The sequence below is a fragment of the Ixodes scapularis genome, unplaced genomic scaffold (assembly GCF_016920785.2).
Source record: "Ixodes scapularis isolate PalLabHiFi unplaced genomic scaffold, ASM1692078v2 PGA_scaffold12__126_contigs__length_90152505, whole genome shotgun sequence".
Classification (NCBI taxonomy): domain Eukaryota; kingdom Metazoa; phylum Arthropoda; class Arachnida; order Ixodida; family Ixodidae; genus Ixodes; species Ixodes scapularis.
Window position 1 is genome coordinate 89997830 of NW_024609838.1, and position 24069 is coordinate 90021898.

General features: G+C 49.1%; 1 protein-coding gene and 1 long non-coding RNA gene across 3 annotated transcripts; both read left to right on the forward strand.

Moving 5' to 3' along the window:
* The first annotated feature begins 6068 nt into the window (after window positions 1-6068).
* On the forward strand, window positions 6069-10559 carry LOC121835292 (peroxynitrite isomerase THAP4-like). The gene is made up of 4 exons (XM_042289302.1): window positions 6069-6313; window positions 6416-6589; window positions 8785-8986; window positions 10337-10559. Exons 1-4 carry the CDS (start codon window positions 6180-6182, stop codon window positions 10556-10558), a joined length of 732 nt encoding a protein of 243 aa, XP_042145236.1. The 5' UTR covers window positions 6069-6179; the 3' UTR covers window position 10559.
* Window positions 10560-15365: 4806 nt separating this feature from the next.
* LOC121835293 lies at window positions 15366-17660 on the forward strand. 2 transcript variants are annotated; one of them, XR_006077536.1, is made up of 3 exons: window positions 15366-15413; window positions 17091-17263; window positions 17340-17660. It is a non-coding gene; the product is annotated as an uncharacterized LOC121835293 (long non-coding RNA). The 2 variants fall into 2 exon arrangements; XR_006077537.1 differs by lacking the exon at window positions 15366-15413 and adding an exon at window positions 15612-15652.
* Window positions 17661-24069: the final 6409 nt, after the last annotated feature.

Sequence of the window (24069 nt, forward strand, 5' to 3'; positions counted from 1 at the left end):
TCGTCACGTGACCTCCCAAGAGCCGTGACGTCACAGGTAAGATGGCAGCGCCCAGAGCTGGCGGATGCGAGTTTGTTCTGTGCGCAGTAGCCGTGATGTGCAGCTGCTTTCCGACGACTTCGGGCTTCTTCGTGCTCGCTGACGCAGGTATAATGTGAAAATATGAAGGAATGAGACTTTATACCGTTTTTGCGCAAGATCGCTCTGGATCATCTGGATATTAACGCCTGTGAGACAGCATCAGCTCTGCATCGCCGTACCGGTGCTTGGATTCCGGGATGTGTCCGAGGATCGATAGAACTTTGAGTGCTTTTAACATGAAATTTTCGCATTCTCTTAGCTTTGTTTGAACGTTGAATTATCTAAGAATCTACGCGAAATGTATACGTCGCGTTAGGGCCTAAGGGAAGTTGTTTCGCCCTCCGTCACCGAACAACCATAGCAACTTTTAGCGAGGAAGCTCCTGCGATTTTAACCTTTTGTGCTAATCCACGATTCTACATTTGATCGCTTTTCTTCCAGTTTTGTGTGTGTGTGTGTGAGTGCGAAGTGCACCCTTATTTTCAGCTACGAGGTTGGCGTTTTATTGAGTATGGGGAAGAATAAATCGTTGCAGGCACCTGCTTCAAAGCTATTCGACTTGCTATAAGAACAACTGTTTTGGTGCATGCATAGATTAACTGCGCATTTTTTCTGTTTTGTAGGATTTATTGCAGCTATACTCTTTTCCATCAAGAGTGCATTGTATTAGTCGGTCAATTATTTAATTGTTCTAATTACCTGGATAAGATGATTCATATTTGTGTTCATCCCTTGCCTGGAGAGCAGTCTTGTTGAAAAATGTTGACTACCATTCCTTTCGGTGTCTTCAATAGACTCTTTTTAAAAGTGTGGGCTGTCTATACTTCGCATCACCGTAACTTGGAAAAGGCCAACCGCCACAGCCCCCTCGAGCCAATCAGAGAGACGGAGCGAAGGTGTGTGACAAATCTGTGCAGACGAGCACTCTGGTGATATGCTTTCATGTGCCTCTCTCCAATGTGTGTATTGACTCACCGAGACCGTAGCCTTTGCCGTCTGCCAAATTCTGATGAAACAAATTACAGTAGCTACTACTGTAATTACCCCAGTCTTTCATACTTTGGGTATTTGTTCGACAAGAATGTTATGTCCGCCATCCCTGTGAATTCGGCTCAGCACCTATTGGACTCGAATGCTGCATTGGCGTTCGACGTGAACTGGGGCCCATTCGTGTGCTTTGCGCCGAAAAAAATGGTGACGGTTGTGTTGCTTGATAAGGTTCTGCAAAGGGTCTATTGTGTCATACATATAGGAAGTGTCATGCTATATAACAATGCATCAACACATACTATTAAACTATATGCTCAGGGGTGTGTTTGTTTTTCCAATTAACAAGTTACAGCAGTGTGCTTTAATGCTATTATCATGTGTGTAGTTTTAAGTATCCTCTCTGCAATGCCTACGAAGGCCCCTGGAAGGAATAAATTAATAGATAACATTTTCACATCACTGGAGTTGGTTTTCGGATGCACCACATGTTCAGGAAAGGTTGATTGAGTGCAGCCCCTTGCAAGAAGTCTGCCAGTCTGGTATGACCCCTTAATTAATATTGAAGGGTCAGAGAAGCGAGTGTCCTCGTAAGGTCCAGAGCGTGCAATGGACACAATTCTCGGTGTGTAGACTCTCAAGGCATGAAGGCAAGCGGAAATATGTTTATCTGGTTAGTGTATCAAATATGTTTATTTCCACTTGATTACAAAATTATTGATTCTTAGTAAATGGTTCCATAACGAGTTCTTTCTGCGACAGTCTCGTGTCAGGCGTTCAGTCGTAGTACCTGTGGACCTTGTTGTCGGATGACGCTCCTGGCACGTCGGTGTTCAGTTTGGTCGAGTGGCAACTTTGACCGACTGATGCTGTCTTGTAATCATACGTCATGTGCACTGAAGCTGCAGGGCTGGCTTCTAATCCAAAAATTTTCCTGGTAGTTTTCGGCATCAATGTAGCAAGTTCGGGCATGTATTGCTTACATGGCTGTGCCTTTTGCTGTACCGTTGACTTGAAAGCTGGCAACAATTTTTGTTTGCTATCCAAGTCTGGTGATGCTTGCAGTTCACTTTTGAGAGCAACCAACCATTCTATTCCTTCAAGTCACTCAGGGGCATTCTCCCTCAAAGTTGGAATTGTGTGCTTCGTGGAGTGGACACAGAAAATTGGTGTCAGCAAATTTTTAGGTATTGTCCTTGGACGACAACCGACACCAAATCCACTGTCACTGCATCGCCGCTCACCTGCTTTGTCGTGCTTACCTCTTGTTGAGGTGATGGACATGAGGAGCTTTGGGGTAATCAGGGATTCAGAATCTTCGATTCAGCACCTTCGGCATCAGGGACAAAGGTCGCCGAAGGTAATCCTTAATCTCCCGTGGTCACTCCTCGAGACGTAATCGAGGGTCGTTTGGCACGAACCCTCGCCGACCAATTCATTGGTACGGGCTGCTTTGGTAGACATGGTAGGCTTCATGCAGTGGTAGCAAAGTGGTTTTCGGTCGCACATTCGCATCACCTACGTTTTCCTCGGTGTACTTTGTTGAGCACAGTCCTACACACAATGTCGGGAATGCTTCAGCGTTAGAGTGTCTCATTGAATTGGCATTGAATACTAAGGGGCAGCCGGTGGCGGTCGTCGTGCCATTGTGGCGTAAGTTGCTCTTGGTTTGTCAGATGCCGCTTCGCTCGCAGAAGTCTCGGTTGAAATACCTGTCAAACTTGTTCCGAAACAATCTCGGCAATCAAAATAAAAGCCGGGCAACTGGTGGCAGGAAGTAGCTTCCTGATCTCCTCCCAGACAACGTCGTGGGTGATGTCGTGGATGCCTGGGAGGCTGGCATCGAAGTAGTAGCTGGACAACTCGACTGTCGAGACGCCGGGAAGTTGCACATTCCATGTTGGAAGCCTCAGTGATATGAACACTTCGACTGTTGTTGGGGGGTTGCGGACAAGGCTGCCGAAGGTGTTGTCCCTCACGTGAGGCGCATGGGATTCTTAGGTTCTTGTCTTCTGTAGCATCAAGGTCGGCGTGGGCGTGGGCGCTCGATCAAGCGCAAAACATCCTCCACGAGTGCGGTGGCGCTCTCATTGGGGCAGTGTCCTGGACAGAATCAAGAATACGGCTCTCTTTCGTTGATGTTGGCTGACGGATGCGCGCTTCAGCTTGATCTTGCAAACTTCCCATGACGTTAAGGAGGATCCAGTTGCTTCCACGAGAAGTATCGGTTCTGCAGGAGCTGGTTGTCTGTCCACCCAATGTGGCGGGCAACACTGTCATATTGTTCAATCCAGTCCTTGACGTTTTCATACAGCTTGCGTGAAAAAGCGTCGGAGTGTGATTTGCGACGGGCATGCAAACAATGGTGGGAGGGGACACGTTTTGCTGCTACAGGTTTGTCATTGTAGGCTTAGTCAGCTTCGGATTTTCTGACAGGAGACCGAATTCCGGTGGTTTTTCCTGGTAGCAGCAACTGGCTCGGATTTCAGGTGCTTCGTGATGTATTTCCGAGGTTACTCCTTGTGGTACTCGGTCGTCTTGCGGTTGTTCTGCCAGGCTCGGGTCAGGACTTTGCCTACGGCTCGACAGGAGTATAAGACGCAGAATAGTCCGCCAGCCGTGTCCCATTATCGGGTAACTCGGCTGAAGAGCCGCCGGGTTCACACAGAGTGAAGGGCTACGGGTAAGGTGCCCAGTACCTCCACCTGAACATACGATTACAGCTGAGCATGACCTGCAGTGTCCCAGGATAGTGAATATTGATAGAAGATAGGACTGGAACAAGGATCCGTGACAGTATAACAAAACTAGCAGAAGAGAATCTATGCTGACCACTGAAGAAGCTGCATTGCTTTAGTGGCATTCTGTCCGAATAAATCCTCTCCTTCGGGGTTTGGCGACTGCCGTGGACGACTGAACTGAAATGGATTTGGGACCACTTTTCTGGTAATGAGCCACTGCAGACTGTTGCCACAAAGCGGCGTGAGCTGGGTACGTAACACGCTCGGTGAAATGTCCGGACAGCTTGCAATTCGCGTAACGAGTGTGGATGAAACGTTTGTGTTGACGAAACGTGCGACAGACCAGCGGGATCAATACCAACTGCAACACCTGTGCTCCGTGAAAGTGCACGTCTACGCCGGAACAATTTCGGAAGCAGCACAGCATCACCTAAAGCATGGCACAGGAACTACCAGCTTGAAGGCAGCTCTTCGGTGCGCCGCACACCTGTGCTCCGTGAAAGTGCACTTCTACGCCGGAACAATTTGTAAGCAGCACAGCATCATTCAGCACGGCACGGGAACTACCAGCTTCAAGGCCGGTGCGCCGCACAACCGAAGTGAGCCCTCCGTCATTTGATCGAAGCTGCACCGCGATTGCACACCGCCAAGCACGACTCAGGCAATTTCGGTCGCTAAACTGTGTATCCAAATATATTGCACACGCTTCACTGCAAACCTCGAAGATTCCGATGGTCAACGAGAGCACAGAAACGTCGCCTTAAATTTTATCCTAGCGGTATCCGAATCAATCCGGGGTCCGAGCAACGTAGGTCAGATTGTCTCTCCCGTGGCAATATCCCGGTCGGTCACCAGCGAAATGCACACCGTTTCTCCGTATTTTCACGTTATACCTACGTCAAACACCACGCTGAACTCTGAACTCGCTTTCGACCGGCCTCATATGACAGCTTCCGCGTCTGAAATCAACTCGCCGAGACGAACGACAACCAACAAAGCATCCGACAAGCTCCGGCCCAGCTGGGGCCAGCCGCTGCATGGGCGCTGCCATCTTTCCTGTGACGTCACGTATTTGGTTTGGTCATGTGACGTGTGGTCAAATTTGCGTACAATGGCAGCCTCCTTATGGGGGTCACTTTCGAGTGCAGACCGGAACCCCGGTTTATCGCTCTAAGCCCCTCTACCTCGTTGGAAAAACCCTACACAGGCCCTCAATAATTCCTACATGTCCCCAAATCAGACAAAAAAAGTCCCTGTATTTGTCTTTATGCAAAACAAAAAGAAAAAATACGCCAAAATTGCGCCGCAGATTAGTAGATTGATAAGTAAATAAATGAATCCGGCTGAGCCTTTTTGATTGGGCGGTAGCTTGCGGCACCTAGCCATTTTATTTGACCATTTAAGTTGGATGGATGGATGGATGAATACGGCTGAGCCCTTTGGATCGGGCGGTAGCTTACGCTACCTAGCCATTTTGTTTTACCATTTAAGCTTAGATTATTTAAATGTGAAATCTATATTCACTCCGCAGTGCAAAGAAAGTGAGGCTATGAAACCCCCTTGCCATCAGTGAATAAGAAAATACCTAGTTTTCTCTCGATTTCTGCCACCATTCACTTAATCTTTGCTTGGTAATCTCTACAGTCTTGAAATCCACTCTCCCTTCGCTGTCTCTAAAACCCAATGACTTTATTAAATCTATGTTGTCTTCAGTAGGCATAGGGTGAAGCCCTTTACAGTAGAGTATCAAGTGCTCAGCCGTCTCGTCCTCCTCTCCACAAGCAGTGCACACTGTATCAATTTCCTGGTACTTCACTCTGTATGTTCTGGTTCGCAGAACACCCGTTCTTGCCTCAAACAGCAATGAGCTTCCCCTAGAATTGTCATAAATGCTTTCTTTGGCAATAACTCTTTTGTTTAATCTATAGCTTTCCAGAGCCGTCTTTGTCTGCATTCCCTCTAGCCACCGATCTCTTTCTGTGGCCTTAACTTTCTTCTTAACTGAGACTTGCTCTTCCGTATCTTCGCTATAGCCCAAAAACTTTCCTCTTAATTTCCTAGTGCGCTGTCTCCACTTGGTGTCTACACTCCTCATGTATAAATAGCTGAAAACCTTTCGTGCCCATTGCTCCCCGTCCATTAGCCTCAACCTATCCTCAAATTCTACCTTGCTCACCGCTTCCCTGCTCTCAAATGATGCCCATCCCATGTGGTACGCGACCGGCGCGCCGCCGCGCGGCCGTCAGACAAGACAGTTGACGAGAATCCGAACAGACGGAAATCACTACGTTTCGCCGCCGCCATGGCCGCCATTCCAATCCGGCCGCCGCGTTTCGCTCCTGCGTCGTTAACGCACTGATAATTCGTATCATGAATTGCTGCGTGGTCGGTTGTACCAACAGGTACACGTCGTGCCCCACGGGGACGACGTTTCACCGTTTTTCAACTCGTCCGTGCTTCGTCGGGCAGCGGCAGCAGTGGATCACGGCCGTGCGACGAAAGAAGTAAGCAGGGTTCCCGCGCGATCGTGTCTGCCGTCGCTCTCTCTGCCGTCTCGCGTTCTGCGGTTTTGTTTTTCTTTTGTCACTGACGTCTGCATATTTCAGTGCCGACGGAACAAAGTGGAAGCCCACTCGGCACACGAAGATATGCAGCGTCCATTTCGTTGGAGGTGCGCCGTCCAAGGATGTGTCCTCACCGTCGTACGTGCCGACGATATTTCCGGACGTGTACCGTAAGCGGTCCGTGCTTCCGGAAGATAAGGCTGTACGCTATGAAAGGTGAGAACTCCGCGAAATAGGCTCTTTCTTTTTTAACTAGCTGTTTGGGTGCCCCCCCCCCCCCCCCCCCCCCCCCCCCTTCCCCAAGAATTTGTCTTTCGGTTTGCGCGATGGTTCGTGTCACCGATTCGGCTGCTGGCAAAGGCGCTACCGCTAGAACAGAGGTGCACAAACTGAGGGTCGAACCCGCCCCTCTTAAGAGAGGTCACGGGACAATAGCCGCGTTTACATGAATGCGACTTAGTCGCATCGAATCCAGTTGTCGCATTCAATGCGGTCATGTAAACGGCATAATGCGCTAAGAAAGCGCATCGCATTCAAGCCGCCAGACAGAGGTGGATCGAGATGGTGAGTGCGCATTCATTCAGCCCATGTAAACGGAGGTCGCATCGCATTTTGGAACGGGGAGGATTATGGGAAGGCGTTCGCTGCGGGAGCGAGTGAACAGCTGAGAGCATGGCGGCGGCCAACCTCGTTGGCGGCGCGGAGAGCGGTCCCGTATGGTCGCCGGCAATTTTTTCCCGAGAACAAACACGAGCTTTTATTGCCATCATAAGTAAGCGGAATATAGCGGAGCTGCTCGGTAAAGGCGGCCCCCGTCCAAGCCTTGCGAAGCTCGACTTGCGCGTCCCAAAGGGTCCCAAAGGCTTAGGCGCAAGCACGAACGACACCGAGAGCTTCGAGCACTGTAGAGCACTGCATGGTAGCACAGAACGAGCGGCTCCTACCTCGGTGCCGTTCCTGGCTGCGCAGGAGCCTTTCGGACTCGGGGGTCCGGTTGGTCCGGTCGCGATCGCGGCGAGGTCTGGCACGGCGAAGCGCGGAGGCTTCCTCAAAGCGTGCGCACACACGTCGCCTCTGGTCCAGGGTGACCCGGCAGCCCGGCCTGGAGCCCTAAACGCCTTGGGTTTTGATGTTTGTTCCGTCTCGTAACTTCTTTTTACAGCACCAAAGACAGCGGGCACAATATTTACGTTCACTGAATGCGTCGAAAGGACTCCACATGCGACGCACCGGAAAACGTGGTGTGGCTGGTTCCGGAAGAGCATAACTTCGAGCTTTGACACGGCGTGGTGCCACCTTCGTGTAGGGCTTGGTGCACATTCATGTAAACGTTGCCGCGTCGGCTTCGTTCGAAGAACGAGTGGAGTCGATGCGCTGAAGTCGCTTTTAGAGCGCAGCTCTTAGGGGCCCGTTTCCGGCTTGAGCGCCGTCGCCGTCGGCGTAACCGCGAGGTCACGTGACCCCCCGAGGTCACGTGACACCCAGAAGTCACGTGACCGCCTTGAGGTCACGTGACCCCCAGGAGTCACGCGACCCCCTGAAGTCACGTGACCGCCTTGAGGTCACGTGACCCCCTTAGGTCACGTGACCCCCAGAAGTCACGTGACCCCCTAAGGTCATGTGACCCTTCAGGTCACGTGACCCCCGAGGTCACGTGACCCCCAAAGGTCACGTGAGCCCCTGAGGTCACGTGACCCCATGAGGTCACGTGACCTCAAGGAGTCACCTATCCCTCAGTACGCTTCCATCTTCCTCCTCAAGAGCTGCGCTCTAACCGGCGTTACAGGGAATTGTAAACGGCTTTCATTTTTATGTAAATGAGGCTAATGTCTGGTGGCCACGGCTCCTCAGAGAGCTCCAAAAATTAACATGGGAATGGGGCGGGGATCGCCGGACGGCACTCGGAAGCTTTGAGAGGTCGCGGTCCCACAAAGTTTCCGCACACAGCTTGGCTTGCACGAGAGTTTGGGCAAAAAAGAACAGCTCAGTGAGCTCGCGCAAACGAGGTAGCTAAGAGCGCACCATGAGTGGTGGATGCTTCTAAATAGCAGTGCATGTAGCCATTCTTGGAGTAATCAAACGTGCAAAGTGTACAGCAAAAACACAAATTTGCATGCGGAACAAAAATCGAGTCTGTTTATTCTCCTCTTAAGGGATTTGTTGCATCTTTGTTTTGGTATTTTGCCGAAGCCCGAGAGGGAGAGGGGGGGAGCATATTCATGATACCTGTTGGCTGTGAATGAGATGATGAGATTGCAGTAATCTAAAGCACTTCTACTGCCGCGCCTCAGTCTGTGCGTGCTACGTCAGTTTGAGGCAGACATTGCTGCTTGCAACTGTTTGAAAACTATTCAATGCCAGCCTGCACAGTGATTAATTGGGGAAGTGACGGTGTGAATTTTTCTTCTTAGAATGATGAAGCGGAGAACAGCCGCAACAACTGTTGTAAATCTCGCCCACTCCTCAACATCCTCGCCGAACGTGCCACAAGCTACACCACCTGCGGCCACCATGGACGCACCACCTTCTCTAGCACCAGCAGCCACACCCCCGCTGGAGGAACCTGAAGGCACCGAGGAGAATAATGAACCTAGAAAGCTGCAAGGAGTTGAGGTAGATTCTCCTGTACTACCGTAAAATACCAAGCAGGTGCCCACTCAAGGTTTGGAGATTATCGAAAAAACCGCAGGATCGGTGCTTCTCTGGTTTAAGAGCTAAAAGGCAGAACAGACATATTTTCACGAATGACAAATGATAAAGCAGTAAGTAACTGCTTTATCGTTTGTTGCATCGGCAAATTTTATGGAATTTTAGGATGCTTAGAGCGAGTTATCACCCAGAACAAACAATCTCAGTATCCTCTTTAGTACACCTTTAAGCCCGGTTCACACATTTGCCTTTGACTGCACTGTGTTGCGCTGCGTTTAGCAGTGCATTTCCTCTCAACGAGCTGCTATGATAACCGAGCGTCCGGCAATTGAGCATAAGCGCATCGACGCCAGCCTGTGGCTCGTTGCGTCGAGCCAATGGGGAGCAGAAAGCGAACCCACTCGTGGGAGGTTCGCCTCCGTCGGGAATGTAGGTACAAGTACATCGCAGCAGGCCCTCGTGCTACATGGGCCCAGTTTGCGTTATTGTCTGAATGAGCAATGTAACCCCAAACGCACTCAAAGAATAGGTCTCTCAGCACATCACACAAGTTCGGCGTGGTCGACATCGACTTGTGCTCAGCTGCGGCCATGTTGCGAGATGAGTGGATGGGAGCAGCGATGCAGGGCACATAGCTTTTCCGTCACAGAGTTGTCTGGGCAAGTCGCTCCTTTATGGTTTTCTATTGGTGTTTGACTGCACACGACTGTGTTTGGATGCACGTCAATTTCCCTAGCACAAGTTATTGTAGCAGGGAACAACGCAGCGCACTGCAGTGAAGTGCTAATGTGTCGAGCAGCCTCTACTGCCTCCTTTAAAAAGCGCATTGCCCGATGCAACACAAAACAAAACCAAGTAAAACAAAAGAATGGTGCACTTAAAAGTAATCTGGAACAGGAAACATTTACAGTCCTATCGAGCGTGAAACAAATTGGGAAACATGATGTGGATTACCTCGGGCTGCAAAGGGCCACAAGAAAAAAGCTGGGTTTTGTCAGGCGCCACTTCGTAGCTGAAGTCCCCCAGGCGGTAAAGAATCTTGTCAGGCCCAATGCCCGCTGCTGTCTTCTCCCAATCATAAAAGCCTGCGATGGTAGTTCCCTTCTCGTTTGCCACAATAAACATTCATTCAGTTTCACATAGTTTCCCAGGAATGCTGTCACTGTAGGTGAGCCTTGTGAGGGCCTCAGTGTCTTGGTGTGACTGGTTAGGGCTTCTTGAAGCGCCGTGTAGCTGGTGTTCTAGGTTAAGATAACATAGAAAACACCTTTTTCTCTTTTCGGAAAATTGTAACATGCCATCAATTTTATGCAGGTCTCAACTCAGACTCAAAAGACACCGCAAGCCCAGAGCGAAGGGGTCCTGATGATTGCCTGCGCCCTGTTCACTGGTGCATGCGAGGCATCCACGCAGGTTGCATTCATTGCGTCGGAACTACCTGCAACAGCCGACGCAAGTGTCACAGCATTGTGTCTGGAGGACCACCAGCCTAGGGGTTCCATCAAAAAAGTAATAAAACGCTTGAAAAAAAGTTAGTGTGTGCATATTTAGCATGGCATAAATTATGGCCCACATAATGCACAGAGAGCAAGAATACATACCCCCCCCCCCCCCCCTCCAAAAAAAGAAGTCTGGTTAATTGCAGCAGTTTTCTGATTACGTCCATCTGTCCAATGCTGCCCCCCACTTCCACCCTTTCGAAGTTCCACGGCTTCTACACCGCAGCCACCTTTGTATCGCCATGACTTGACCAACTCGACGGCGGAAATGACGTCAAAATAACAAGCCCTGCCTTAGAGTTTCCGTTCCTCAATCAACTTCCGAAAAGGGTGACCCCCTGGCTGCCCTAGCGCAAAGAATGACACAAAATGCGTTGGGGATTGGCTAGCTGGAGAACAGGCCGAAGATGATTGTTGCCGTATGTAACGCAAAACTTGTAAAGAGAAAAAAAACAACTAACAGCAGTAAACACGGCGGCAAAACGCACACACTTGAACTAACGAAAAGTCCCTACGCCGACATGAAACCTCTGTGAAACCTAGATAATAGCGAGTTCGTTTCACACGCACTGGCACCGTTCGAGTTCTCTCCCAGAATGCATCGCACTCACAGAGTGTTGCACGGAAAACTGGACTCAAACGAACTCGCCAAATGCACCGAGTGCAGAAGACTGATGCTGCCGCCATCTATGTGGTAGAAAAGGTACCGACTTCAAACCGAAACTAGCGCCTTTCTGTTCCGAGTGATGCGTGGGAATGCGAGAATGCAGTCGCTACCAACGTTTATCTACAAACGTTGGCAACTGCAACCTGTAGTTTATAGTTGCGATGTCTTCAAGCAGCTCGGCTGCCGTAGAGATAGTTACAGACGGCGTAAATTTCCGCAACCAGCTGTCCACAAAGCAACTGGTTGCGATCTTTCAATCCTTATAACCGTTTACACTGAAGAAAACTGATGATGCTGTCCGAGCAGAAGCTTGATCCGTTTGAGCATGGTATTATGCGTGAACGACTGAAAGGGTACGGCTTAAAACTAGCCTGTTGGAATATCCAGCAAAACTGGGACTTTCGATTTGGATCGTCATTGTGGATTAGATATTAGCCTTGGTGAAGGCGTCGAGAACGAGAGCTTTCTCGAACAAAATACGACGGGGCAAGTTAGCTGCGTAGGTAAATGTTAAACATGATGATGTTACCCAATCCTCGGGTAAAGTCACCATCTTTAGCTTTCTCTGCTGCTTATTGGGCAGTCAGAGGTTTCTGCTGGGGGAGTTTTATCGAATAATGTTAAATTTTTCACCCGCACACCGGATGGTGATAGACATCTCGGGGGCCGCTGTTGCGTTTGTTCTGAGCATTTCTTTACACACTGGTATATTTCAGCGTTTGTACGGCAACAGAGCGATTTAAAACCTGCAAATAAATCACGGGTTGTCGATTGCTTCCTTCGTGAAATAGCAGACGCTCACAATTCAAGCTCGCGTTTGATTTCGTTGCCCGCGGGACGCGATTTCTATCAGAAAATCTACTTTTTTTCCTTTCGGTTCCGCGACACATCGTGGCAGACGAACCCTCGTCGTCTGCTCCCGCTCCTCGCCGGCCCCGCCGGAGCGAGGCATGACGGGATTGCATTTTGGCGCACTCCCGATTTTCTCGGTGCAGCGAGTGCATGCACGCGTGGGGTGTCAGCGCTGAAACGAACTCGGAGAGTGCAACCACTCGTGGAGCGCCGGCCGAAACGAACCCGTTCCACGCTGCGAGTGGGCACGCGTGGGCACGAGTGCCGTGAAACGAACTCGCTATAAGACGTCCCTACTTCCCCACAAAGCGCTCTAGAACACCAAAAGTCCCTACGCGTAGGGACAAATCCCTACGGTTGGCATCACTGTTCTAGATTGGCTGAAACCGTTGAAAGCCAAAAACAGTTTCGGGTTCTGGGGACTAATCCTGGCAAATAGCGGCGCTCGCTCGCCGAGCGGATTCTTGTTTCCCTCGCGAGAAGCGCGCAATCTCTGTGCCGCTTGTAGATCTGGAGCCGGTGGGGGGCTCGCCGAGCCGCTTTTATTGCTTCACTTTCACGGCACTCGTGCCCACGCGTGCCCACTCGCACCGTGGAACGGGTTCGTTTCGGCTGGCGCTCCACGAGTGGTTGCACTCTCCGAGTTCGTTTCAGCGCTGACACCCCACGCGTGCATGCACTCGCTGCACCGAGAAAATCGGGAGTGCGCCAAAATGCAATCCCGTCATGCCTCGCTCCGGCGGGGCCGATGAGGAGCGGGAGCAGACGACGAGGGTTCGTCTGCTACGATGTGTCGCGGAACCGAAAGGGAAAAAAGTAGATTTTCTGATAGAAATCGCGTCCCGCGGGCAACGAAATCAAACGCGAGCTTGAATTGTGAGCGTCTGCTATTTCAGGAAGGAAGCAATTGACAACCCGTGATTTATTTGCAGGTTTTAAATCGCTCTGTTGCCGTACAAAGGCTGAAATATACCAGTCTGTAAAGAAATGCTCAAAACAAACGCAACAGCGGCCCCCGAGATGTCGATCACCATCCGTGTGCGGGTGAAAAATTTAACATTTGTCGATAAAACTCCCCCAGCAGAAACCTCTGACTGCCCAATAAGCATCAGAGAAAGCTAAAGATGGTCACTTTACCCGAGGATTGGGCAACATCATCATGTTTAACATTTACCTACGCAGCTAACTTGCCCCGTCGTATTTTGTTCGAGAAAGCTCTCGTTCTCGACGCCCTCACCAAGGCTAATATCTAATCCACCTATAATGACGATCGAAATCGAAAGTCCCACGAAAAGTTTTGCTGGATATTCCAACAGGCTAGTTTTAAGCCCTACCCTTTCAGTGGTTCACGCATAATACCATGCTCAAACGGATCAAGCTTCTGCTCGGACAGCATCATCAGTTTTCTTCAGTGTAAACGGTTATAAGGATTGAAAGATCGCAACCAGAAATTTGTACAGCTGGTTGCGGAAATTTACGCCGTCTGTAACTATCCCTACGGCAGCCGAGCTGCTTGAAGACATCGCAACTATGAACTACAGGTTGCAGTTGCCAACGTTTGTAGATAAACGTTGGTAGCGACTGCATTCTCGCATTCCCACGCATCACTCGGAACAGAAAGGCACTAGTTTCGGTTTGAAGTCGGTGCCTTTTCTACAACATAGATGGCGACAGCATCAGTCTTCTGCACTCGGTGCATTTGGCGAGTTCGCTTGAGTCCAGTTTTCCGTGCAACACTCAGTGAGTGCGATGCATTCTGGGAGAGAACTCGAACGGTGCCAGTGCGTGTGAAACGAACTCGCTATAAAGTCCCTCGATGTGCCTGTGTTTGTCTTTAGTATAGGGTCTATTCACTGGACGCCATACTTGTGGGTGCTGTTTAGGCCCGCTTCAGACGGGGCCACTTTTCCAGCAATTTTGAGGTTGCTGGCTGGTTGTTCCCTAGCTTTCCCTAGATCAACGCGAATTGCTGAGATCGTGTCCGGCTCGAACAAGCGAGCAACTCGGAGTAATTCGAAGACGGTTGAAGCGGCTGCAGCCAATCGGAGACGCGATATTTTCACGTGACACCCCTGTGGTGGTGATGATGACAGCTAAAGACGTAGTTCTGGTTTGGAATGGATCGTTTTCGGAAATAAACAGTTTCAGAAAAATTAGTTAGTATTCTCAACGCCGTTCAAAGATATAAGAACGCGTTTTTAACTCGTAGCTGGGCGTCTAAATAGTAAAAAAAGAATGAAATTTAATTATGATGATGGCAAGTCGGAGCAATTCGGTTGCTGCGTTTGAACGCGGGCGGCCATTGTTGCTGGTGCTGCGACGTCAAGTTGCTGGGTGAAATTGCTCCGTCTGAAGCGGGCCTTAGAGCGCATGCTCAGAACGAGCTTACACTAATAGCCTGCTAAGACCGGCAATCTTGATGGTGTGGAATGCACGTTGCGAAATAACTGTGGAAGCTCGTCGTCAGCACGCGCTCAGCAACCACGCACACATATATGGCCGCCAGTGAATACTCCCTATGGGGAGTATTCACTGGCGGCCATATCCGTGTGCGCTGCTGCTGAGCGCGTGCTGACGGCGAGCTTCCGCAGTCTTTTTGGAGCGTGCATTTAGCACCATCAAGGTGGCCGGTCTTAGCAGGCTATAAATGTGAGCTCGTTCTGGGCATGCGCTCTAAACATCGCCCTCAAATATGGCGTCCAGTGAATACCTCCTATAGCTTTCAAGTAGCGTCAAATGCGCCAGTGCACGAGGCTCGTGTCTCGAGCGGCCCTTGGAAGCAAATGGCGGCGCTCGTGGCACGTGTCGTGCGCGTTTCCACAACAATGGTTGGCCGTACTTATAAAAGGGTATTCACACGAGGTTGAAATTCCGGGGATTTCCCCATGGCACGCGCATCCCGCGACGAAAACGTCAGGCTTTGCAATGTGCAAAAGCCTCGCGTTTTCGTCCCGTGATGCGCGCGCGCTGGGGAGAAATCTCCGGGATTTCTCCCTCGTGTGATTACCCCTTATAGCCGATTCACACGACGGACCAAATCGCGATTTTCGTCCGCGGACCGTGTACCACGTGACCGGCACGTCACCGATTCCTGCGATCCGCGCCTCCTCCGCGGAGGCGCGGACTGATAAAGTCGAGCGCCTTTTTCACTCGCGGACGTTTGGCGGCAGACTGACTTGGAAAGAATTTAGTCTGGCAACGGTACATGGTTTTCTTGGTATTTTGCTTCTGGTCGTTCAAAACAAAAATGGCGCGTCGTTGCGTTTTGTGCGTTTGTTGGTTCATTTTGTCGTACGATTCTTGGTTCCACGCGTGAGAGAAACTCCAGAAACTTTGTCCGGCTGACGCGACGCAGGTTCCGGTGCTCCTCCGGGTCCGTGTCAAGAAGCTCCCGTCAAAACTCGTTTAGCACGTCGCGATAATTCTTGCACGTCCAATCAGGATTTCACCGAGCAAGCCCTCTTTTGTGGATGTGGTGAGCTTGAGTGTTGTGCACGAGCGCGGAGTGCGTGAAGGCATCTCCAAACGCCCCTCCGCGAGCCCAGAAGTTCGTCGCGTCTACGCCGAAGCTTTCTCGGGCAGGATCATGCCTGTGTCACTGTCATGCTTTGGGTTAGTAAAGTTAGTGGCGCTTCGCGCGAAGCCTGTCCCGGTGTTTTGTTCTCGATCTGTACGTAGCAGCGGCGTACGATTCTTTATCGCGGTAGAAACCGTCGATTTCTCTCTTGGACAACGGTGCTACTGTGCGATGTTGGAGTTTCGCGGCACTGTGGGCTGCGAACAGGTTCGGTCCGTCCTCACTGGCGTCTGCTCGTCGTCTCCCTCGTGTGGATGCGCTTGGGAGACGGACGAACCGCGGATATGTCGTCACGTGATCAATCCGTCCGCGGATCAGTCCGTCGTGTGAATCGGCTATTATGGGGTATCTACACGAGGGAGAAATCCCCCCCTTTCCTCCGCGGAGCGCGCATCACGTGAGACATACGTCATCCCTTTTTGACGCCTCGCGGCGCCGTTCTCCTCCGTGGCGGAGGCGCGGAAGCTTCGTACTGTCAGCACGAAAGCTCCGCAGGTGGGCGGCAGAGCCGGGGACGGAGTTTCCCGGGTTGTTGACGTCACGACATACGTCCGCGGAGTTCTCCTTCGTCTGGATAACCCTTTAACATTCACACGAGAGAGAAATCCCGGGGATTTCTCCCCGGTACGCGCGCATCACGACATGAAAACGCGAGGCTTTTGCACATCGCAAAGCCTGACGTTTTCGTCGTGGGATGCGCGCGAATACTCCTTCAAAGACCTCGTGTGAATACCCCTTTGAAGACCGACGACCAGTTCGTACTTTCCACTTTTCCCCCGCTTCCTCCTCTCACCCTTTCTACCCTGTCCACCTTTGCCTGTTTCCTTCTCCCCCATGGTGAGGAGGATCTTCTGCCTTGCAGAATCTCGCGTCTGGTCGTCGGCCTTTAAGCGTGAAGTGGACGAGAAGTGCGCAGTTCCTATGCATTGAAAGCCACAGTCAACTAGTGGGAAATTATTCGAAAAATATTAGAAACGTTATAAAATCACGATTAACGACACAAATCAAATATATATATTGTCATATTAAATTTGATAGAAAATTGCCAATATTCGCACACCCCTACTCATTCGATAAAATTTGCAATCACGCATAGCGACAATTTTGCATTCTATTGCAAGACTCTTATGCAATCTTGTGCGCGGTAAGGACAAGGACGAAAGGTCCGTTCACACTCTTGCAACCGAGTACGACCGAAAGAGACCAGACCGGTTTTTAATCCTCTTGCGACCTCTTAGGACCGGATGCGCTGCAGCGGAGCTGGTCCTAAGACGTCGCAAGAGGCTTAAAAACCTGCCTTGTCTCTCTCGGTCGTACTCGGTTGCAAGAGTGTCAACGGGCCTAAAAGGGTGAACAGGACACAACAAGGCGCCTTGTTGTGTCCTGTTCGCCCTTTTGTCCTCGTCCTTGCTGCGCACAAGATTGCATAAGATGACAAACCAACTCGCGCAAACAACCACTATTTTATTACAGAAATAACTCCTGCAGAATTCCTCGACCAGTGCAAAAAAAGAAAAAAAAAACTGGGCGGAACGGCCGGGAGTCAAGAACCAGCTGTGGCTGCAGCGGTATTGGGCGAGATGACGCACGGCGGCCCAGCTGCTGGAGACTTCACTGAGGACAGTAGTTATGCCCACCTAGACAATGTAAGTTTGTTATCTTGAAGCCACCTGTTTGAAGTGTTCAAAGTGCAGTGCAGAAATAGGCCTGTTTTCTTCCTAGAACTACTTCGACGGTGAGCTCCGACCAACACATACATGTGAGGTGCTGCTAGCACAGGAGTGGAACGGCCAGTTGCCCAGTCCTTCCCAGTTGGAGCCAGCTGATCCGGCGTCGTCTCCGCAGGTGGCTCCAGTGCCACCGCCGATGCAACCACCATACCTTTCTTCAAAGAAGCGGCCGGGTCCGCTAGGTCACTGCCTCGGAGCGTCGGGCCAAGAAGTATGCTATGCTGGGGACAATCATTTGTAAACAGATATCGAAGCTTTTTAGAACCGCGGGAATAGCAAAACGAGAATTTAGTCATGTTGAATTAATCTGAGACTAGGGTAGAGAAGAAACATCAAAACGTAGAAGGGACAGAAAATAGACAGGACGACGTCCCTACTTTCTGTCCCTTCTACGTTTTGATGCTTCTTCTCTACCCCAGTCTCAGGTTAATTCAACATGGTTACAATATTCACCAGCTCGCCTGCACCCTTACGATTTTTTCTGAGAATTTAGTGCTGGAGCTCATGTCCGCGATTGCATGTGCAGAATGCCCTGAATATAATCAAGATTCTTGAAATTAAAGTGTCAATTTTAACCAGAGCGTGATTCATAGCCGCCCATCTGGAGGGATCGGCTTCCAACAGGGAGTCGTTTCTTTCTTATGTTCAGGCCCACCAGAGCAAGCAGCTGGACAAACCTGCACAAAACAGCAGTTTGTCTGTGCGCGGCTGGTTTGGTACACTATACTGTTTCATACTTAGTGTGCAACGTTGTGAAAGCTGCTGCAGCGAGCATGGGGCTTGATCTCGTTGATTATTTGCACGTGTTCTCGCGCAAACAAAACCATACTTGGAGCCACGCTCTCGTGCCAGTTGCTTTGACAGCGTTGTATTTTAAGTATGAAACGGAATATAGTGAGATACACAACTTTACCGCGTCGTTCTGAAATAATGTAAAAAGTCGCTCTCGTTATTCAGGCGCATGTCTCGAACGAGGTGGCGAAACCCCCCCCCCCCCCCCCCCCCCCCCAACGTTTCTCTCAATCAAAGAAGGAAATCAATATATTCTCGACAGGGACACTTTCGCTGAGATCGCAGCAGCATTGCGGCGGTAGCTCGCGCCACGAGCACCCTGTCTACGTCGCAACCAGATTGGGCGGTATGCACCTCATTCAATGGGAATTGGTACCACGAGGGCGCCACATTATTTGGTACCCCAGTACGCTTCCGGTAGAGTATGTAATTTCATTGAGTTATTACAATAGACGCTAGAGGCTCAGCTGGCGTTAGTTTCTGTTGCATTTTGAAGCAGACAGCAAGTAGTCTAAATTTGACTTCCGGTAATCTCTTCCTATGGGAAAACGCAAATGCGTTTTCTCTTCGCGCTCGATTATAGGAGCAAATATTGCTTAGCGTTGGACAGAATAAAAAAGTTTGGAACGTTTTACAATTAAATGTACAAAAATATATGTCAGACAGAGCGAGTTTTTTTAGAATTCATGGCATCGAGCACTGCGCTAAAATAGCCCAAAACATATGTATAATACGTGTTGACGTTGCAGACTGGTATTACAATTTACAGGGCACGCATTTAGGCATAGAGTCAATGTTGTGAAGCCTCACAGAGTGAATCAGTGTTGTAGTATCCCTTTAATCGGTCATTTTGGCGCCGAAACAGATACGGTGGAAGGGACGTTTCAGGGGGTGCCACCCCCGTCTCCTAAGCGGACGCGCCGCGTATAACTACCGAAATTATGATGAGCCTAGGTCGGCATGCCCTACCTGAAATCACTACTAAGGCATGGTTGTACAAAAATAATATTAATTGTGCCGCAAAACCTAGGAAACTAAAGATTTAAAAAAAAAACATCACGCGCCCTTCATTTTGTTCTGAACTCCAATAAAAGTTCCTACAAAAAGAGTTTTTTCCGCTGTTTTTACGCAAGAACATGCTTTCTAAAAGCTCAAGGTGACCACAGTAAAGTCAAAAGATAAAGAGTGGCGCTGTTGTACTTAGCTCGGTCTCGGTGGACGCCAGCGGCCCAGGTTTTAACGGTAAGTTTCCCAACTGAGGGTTCTAGTAACGTTGGTCCTACGTAAGCGCCCGGAAAAATTCATTACGTAAAGTTGCACCGAGCTCAACTGCTTACGTTACGTCACGACGGGCCTCGTGTCCTTGGTTGTCGCGGTAAGCCACAGTCATAGCTCATCGTAGGTGCTCATAACGTAACGTAAGGAGACGCCACTTTGGGAATGGTCCTTGAATGCGTTGTACGTCCAGTGTGAATCGGCCTTAGTGAAGCGTTTTGAAAATGCGTCCTCGGAGCTTTCTACTTGTTCTAAGAGCTGCGTTCACTTGCAGACAATCGGTACAAAGGAAACAAGATACATATATCGATGAAAGATTTAAAAAACAAGGAAAGACAACAGTAAAAAGACCTTCTCCTTGAAGACCCAATTCGACAAATTGACCTTCAGCAGGTTGCACCTTTTGGCCAGTTTCCCTTTCTGCAAATGGACCGGTGACAAGTTGGCCTATTCGACGAGTTTTCCTTTGACGTGTTGACCTTCGAAGAATTGACTTCCGACGTGTTGGCCAGATTCCACGGATAACGATGTCCATAAAGCATCAAGAGAAACCAAAAGCAAAAATAAATGAAAGACGTTTACAACACCCTGTAACGCCGAATTGGAGCGCAGCTTTTGAGGAGAAGGGAAGGGTACTGGGGGAGGGTATACCCCCCTCCTCCCGTCCTCATCCTCCCTGCTACTCCTCCTCCCCTCCTCTTCGTCCTCCTCGTTCACCTCCTCCTCCGCTCATCCTTCAAGCTCCTCCCCTCCACTCCTCCTCCTCCTCCCTCCCCCTTCCTCCTCCTACCCTCCACCCTCTTCCTCCTTTTCCTCCTCCTACCCTCCCCCTCGTCCTCCCTCCTCCTCCTCCCCGCGCGGTGCATTATGGGACATTTCCCATAATGCACTGCGGGGTGATGCCGACGGCGACGCCGCTCAAGCCGGAAACGGGCACCTAAGAGCTGTGCTCTAATAAGATATACATATTAGACAAGTCGTGCAACGGTACTACTTTATTCGCCTTTCTTCTCGGTGGCATTTCAGAAGTGAACAGGGCGTGTGCATAGCCTTAATGAAAACTCGAGACGCGTCAGCGCTACATCGAACAGATGTAGGTGACGGAAATCGAACACCAAAATGATGTTAACTAGACCACTAATTTACAACGGAAATGGTGGGCTTAGTCACTAAAGAGCTAGCGTGTGCTTCTGCCAGGGAGAAGAGTATTTAGATTCATTTTCGTGTGCCTATACCTTGATTAGCGTACATGTTTTGAGACCAGATTTTTTTTGTTTTACTTTGACTGTTCTTAGTGACCCTATCTGGCGAAATGCAGAGGCGCCCGTACACAAAATTCCGATTACTAGGCATGAGTCGCCCATCGCCGCCGCGTTACCAATCTTTCCGCAACACAGTCGCACCCTGCAGAACCACGTCGTCTATGGCACGACGCGAACTTGCTCTTTCTCTCTTGTCCCTCCCCCCTCAGCACCGGCAACAGGGCAGCAGCTCTGACCGCTCGCTCACACTGGAAGCGGATCCGCGTTCGCAAAGCGGTTGCGAACGCGGTTGTATAAAGATCCAGTACAATTGCACGCGCACTCGATGACATCAAGTGCGCGTGCAATTGTGCTGGATCTTTATACAACCGCGTTCACAACCGCTTTGCGAACGCGGATCCGCTTCCAGTGTGACTGAGCGGTGAAAGCGCAGTCCAGTCTCCTCCGCCACCGTTTCTGCGTTGTAGTTGGTTCTCCGGCTATACTTCGTCTCACTTTAACATGGACTAATTGCGAAGGCTATGGAAGCACGAGCGGCTAGCCCTGACTGGAGCGCTCGCTGCACGAGCGCTCGTGCAGCCGTCGAGGCTTCATCCAAAGCAACTAGCTCGTGCTTTAGCACGCGCGGATAACAATAGTCCATACTAAGGTGAGACAAAGTATAGTCTACAAAAACGCAATTAAACAAAACCGCCTTGTTTAGATAATTTAAACCAAAACGCACGTCTGAGTGTCCCAAAGGAACGTCATGCAAAACCAATTCCTGAACCAAATATTACCTAAAGCGTATTTTCTACAACTATTCTACTAAAAACAAAGCTTCTAAAGCAAAGAGTGTAAACGACTTATTTTGCCTGAAAACCAAATTTTAGCAAGTGTTGCGACTTCCAAAATATGCCGACAAATTGATCATGGGATTAAATCACACCGTAATAATAAATCGATAAAATAGGGTGGTTTCATTTGAAATCGAACACGCGTGTCGGGGTGGGTCTTTCAGGTTTTTTTTTATAATATATGTAATTGCCCCAATTCTGGAAAGAACAAAACCACTTTTCAAAAAAAAAAAATATTTCGCTTCACAAAAAAGTTTTGAGTGGAGCAGGGTGAAAATCTGTTTTTTACTCCGTGATTTTTCTACCCACTTCTGTATGCTGGTATGAATACGGGAAGCATACAAAACTCACAGTAATTTGTTTGTGATCTTGTATGTTATTTCGACTATTTTTTTAGTTCAAAGGAAAATACTTTTCTATTTTTGTTTATTGAGGTAAAAAATGATAAACGTCGTCTCTTTGACAATCCGGCGACATCTTCAGAGCCTTGTAACTCCTGAGTCATTATATTTGTCGCTTACCAAATACTACGCGGGTGTAGCTCTATACATGGGCTATCGAGGGGCATAAGTTTAGTTTATTTTATTTTCACTGAATGTTTTATATAAAATTTGAAATATCGTCGAAAATGAAATTAACCGAAATTTCGAACCCACTTAATCGAAAAAGGCCATTTTTTATTTCGTTCAATTTTTATTATTGCTACCGATCATATGATCTTTCAATTGGCTTGATGCGATTCCCCCCTTTTCTGTTGTATCTTTTCTAGAAGTGATCAAAATCGCTCCCATGTGACAATCCGGTGACATCTTCAGAGCCTTGTAACTCATGAGTTATATTATATTTGTCGCTTAGCAAATGCTATGCGGGTGTAGCCCTACACATCGGATATCGACGGGCATAAGTCTAGTTTACTTTATTTTTTCGTAATTTTTTATATAAAATTTAAAATATCGTCGAAAATCGAAAAGGCCATTGTTTATTTCGTTCAATATTTTTTTATCATTGCGGCCGATCATATGAACTTTCAATTGGCTTAATGCGATTTCCCCCTTTTTTTGTTGCATCTTCTCTAGAAGTGATCGAAATCGCTCCCACGTTCTCAAAACGACCAAACGCAGTTTCCACAGGTCGGCTTCGCTGCAAAGACTATACTGCTTATTGTGTGTTCAAATGCAGCGGGTAAATTCATTTCGATTGAAAACACTCGTGCTTGGCTACATATTGTATTTTCTTAATGTTGTAATGATGGCAACTGACATTCCGCAATCCAATCGTTAGTGGTGCAACGGATGCACCATTATCCGGTGTCTAAAGCCAGGGCACAAAGGGTGGAGAAAACTGAACGAACAGAACTGCCGAGTTTGTGCGCAGTATGGCTACCAAAGTGCAGAGCCAATGATCCCAACAGTCACTCCCGCCTACTCCTGGCAAAAGCTGGGCGTGGATATATGCGAGATAAATTACTTTGGTTACTTAAAAGTTGCAGATTACTTGTCATGGTTTCCGGAAGTTGCCCCGCTCCCTTTCACTTGTGCCGACGTATTCGAGCGACTTCAGAGTATCTTCGCTCTACATAGAGTGCCCGAAATTGTAATTTCAGACAACGAACCCAAATATGTGATCTCGCAATTTGAAACACTTGCATCGAAGCATAGATTTCGTCACGGTATGACTTGCCCAAGGTACCAGCAAGAAAATGGCGAGGTAGAGAGAGTTGCGAAACTATTAAACGTCTTACTCAAAAGTCACTTTCGGCTTACAGAGCTACGCCGGGGTCAACAGGACAAAGTCCTGCTGAAATACTGATGGGACGTGGTCTTCGGACGAGAGTACCGATGTTTTTCTAAGCCACAGTGTCAGGTGCACCCTTATCTGAATACAGTGCTGCAAAAAGACTTCCAAAAACGCGACAAGCAACGTAGAGGCTTCAACAAACGACACAGAGCAAGGGAGCTACGTACGTTGAAACTGGGAGATGAAGTATGGGTAAACGGCTGGAAGTCGGAAGCCACAGTGCTAGCGCGAGCTGCCAAACCTCGGTCTTACTTGCTGGAAACAGACTCTGGAATGCAGCTGAGACGAAACATAAGAGCTTTGCACTTTCTCCCTTTCGGTTGGTTTCACAAAAACGGCGGATCGTACGACTTTCCTGTAGGAGAGGAGGAGGACAAGAACAATTCGGACACAAGCTTAGACTGCAGTACGCAGAGTGACACTGTCGCAGGACATGCTTCAGATGCTGCAGGGGCACCTCGGTCTTATGTGACCAGGTCAGGACGAATTGTGCGAAGGCCTGTCAGACTGGGTTTCGAGGATTCATGTGTGATTTAAACTCTAACAGAAGTTTTGTAAGATACACTGCACAACGCCTTTTTATCCAAATCGTTGTTTGACAGTTGATGTGTTATTTCAACTTTCCCAGATGTCTTTATATATATTCTAAGTTACTTTGTGACATCTTATATAAAATTTAGCTGATGTAATCAGAAAGTAACAGTTGTTTTCTGCATATTGGAAATTACCCTGTTCTGAAAAAAAGGAGATGTGATGGTCG

Coding starts and splice junctions, on each gene's coding strand:
- LOC121835292 (XM_042289302.1), top strand. CDS start 6,180: ATGAATTGCTGCGTGGTCGGTTGTACCAACAGGTACACGTCGTGCCCC. Junction 6,314..6,415: donor ACGGCCGTGCGACGAAAGAA/GTAAGCAGGGTT, acceptor TGCATATTTCAG/TGCCGACGGAACAAAGTGGA. Junction 6,590..8,784: donor AAGGCTGTACGCTATGAAAG/GTGAGAACTCCG, acceptor TTTTCTTCTTAG/AATGATGAAGCGGAGAACAG.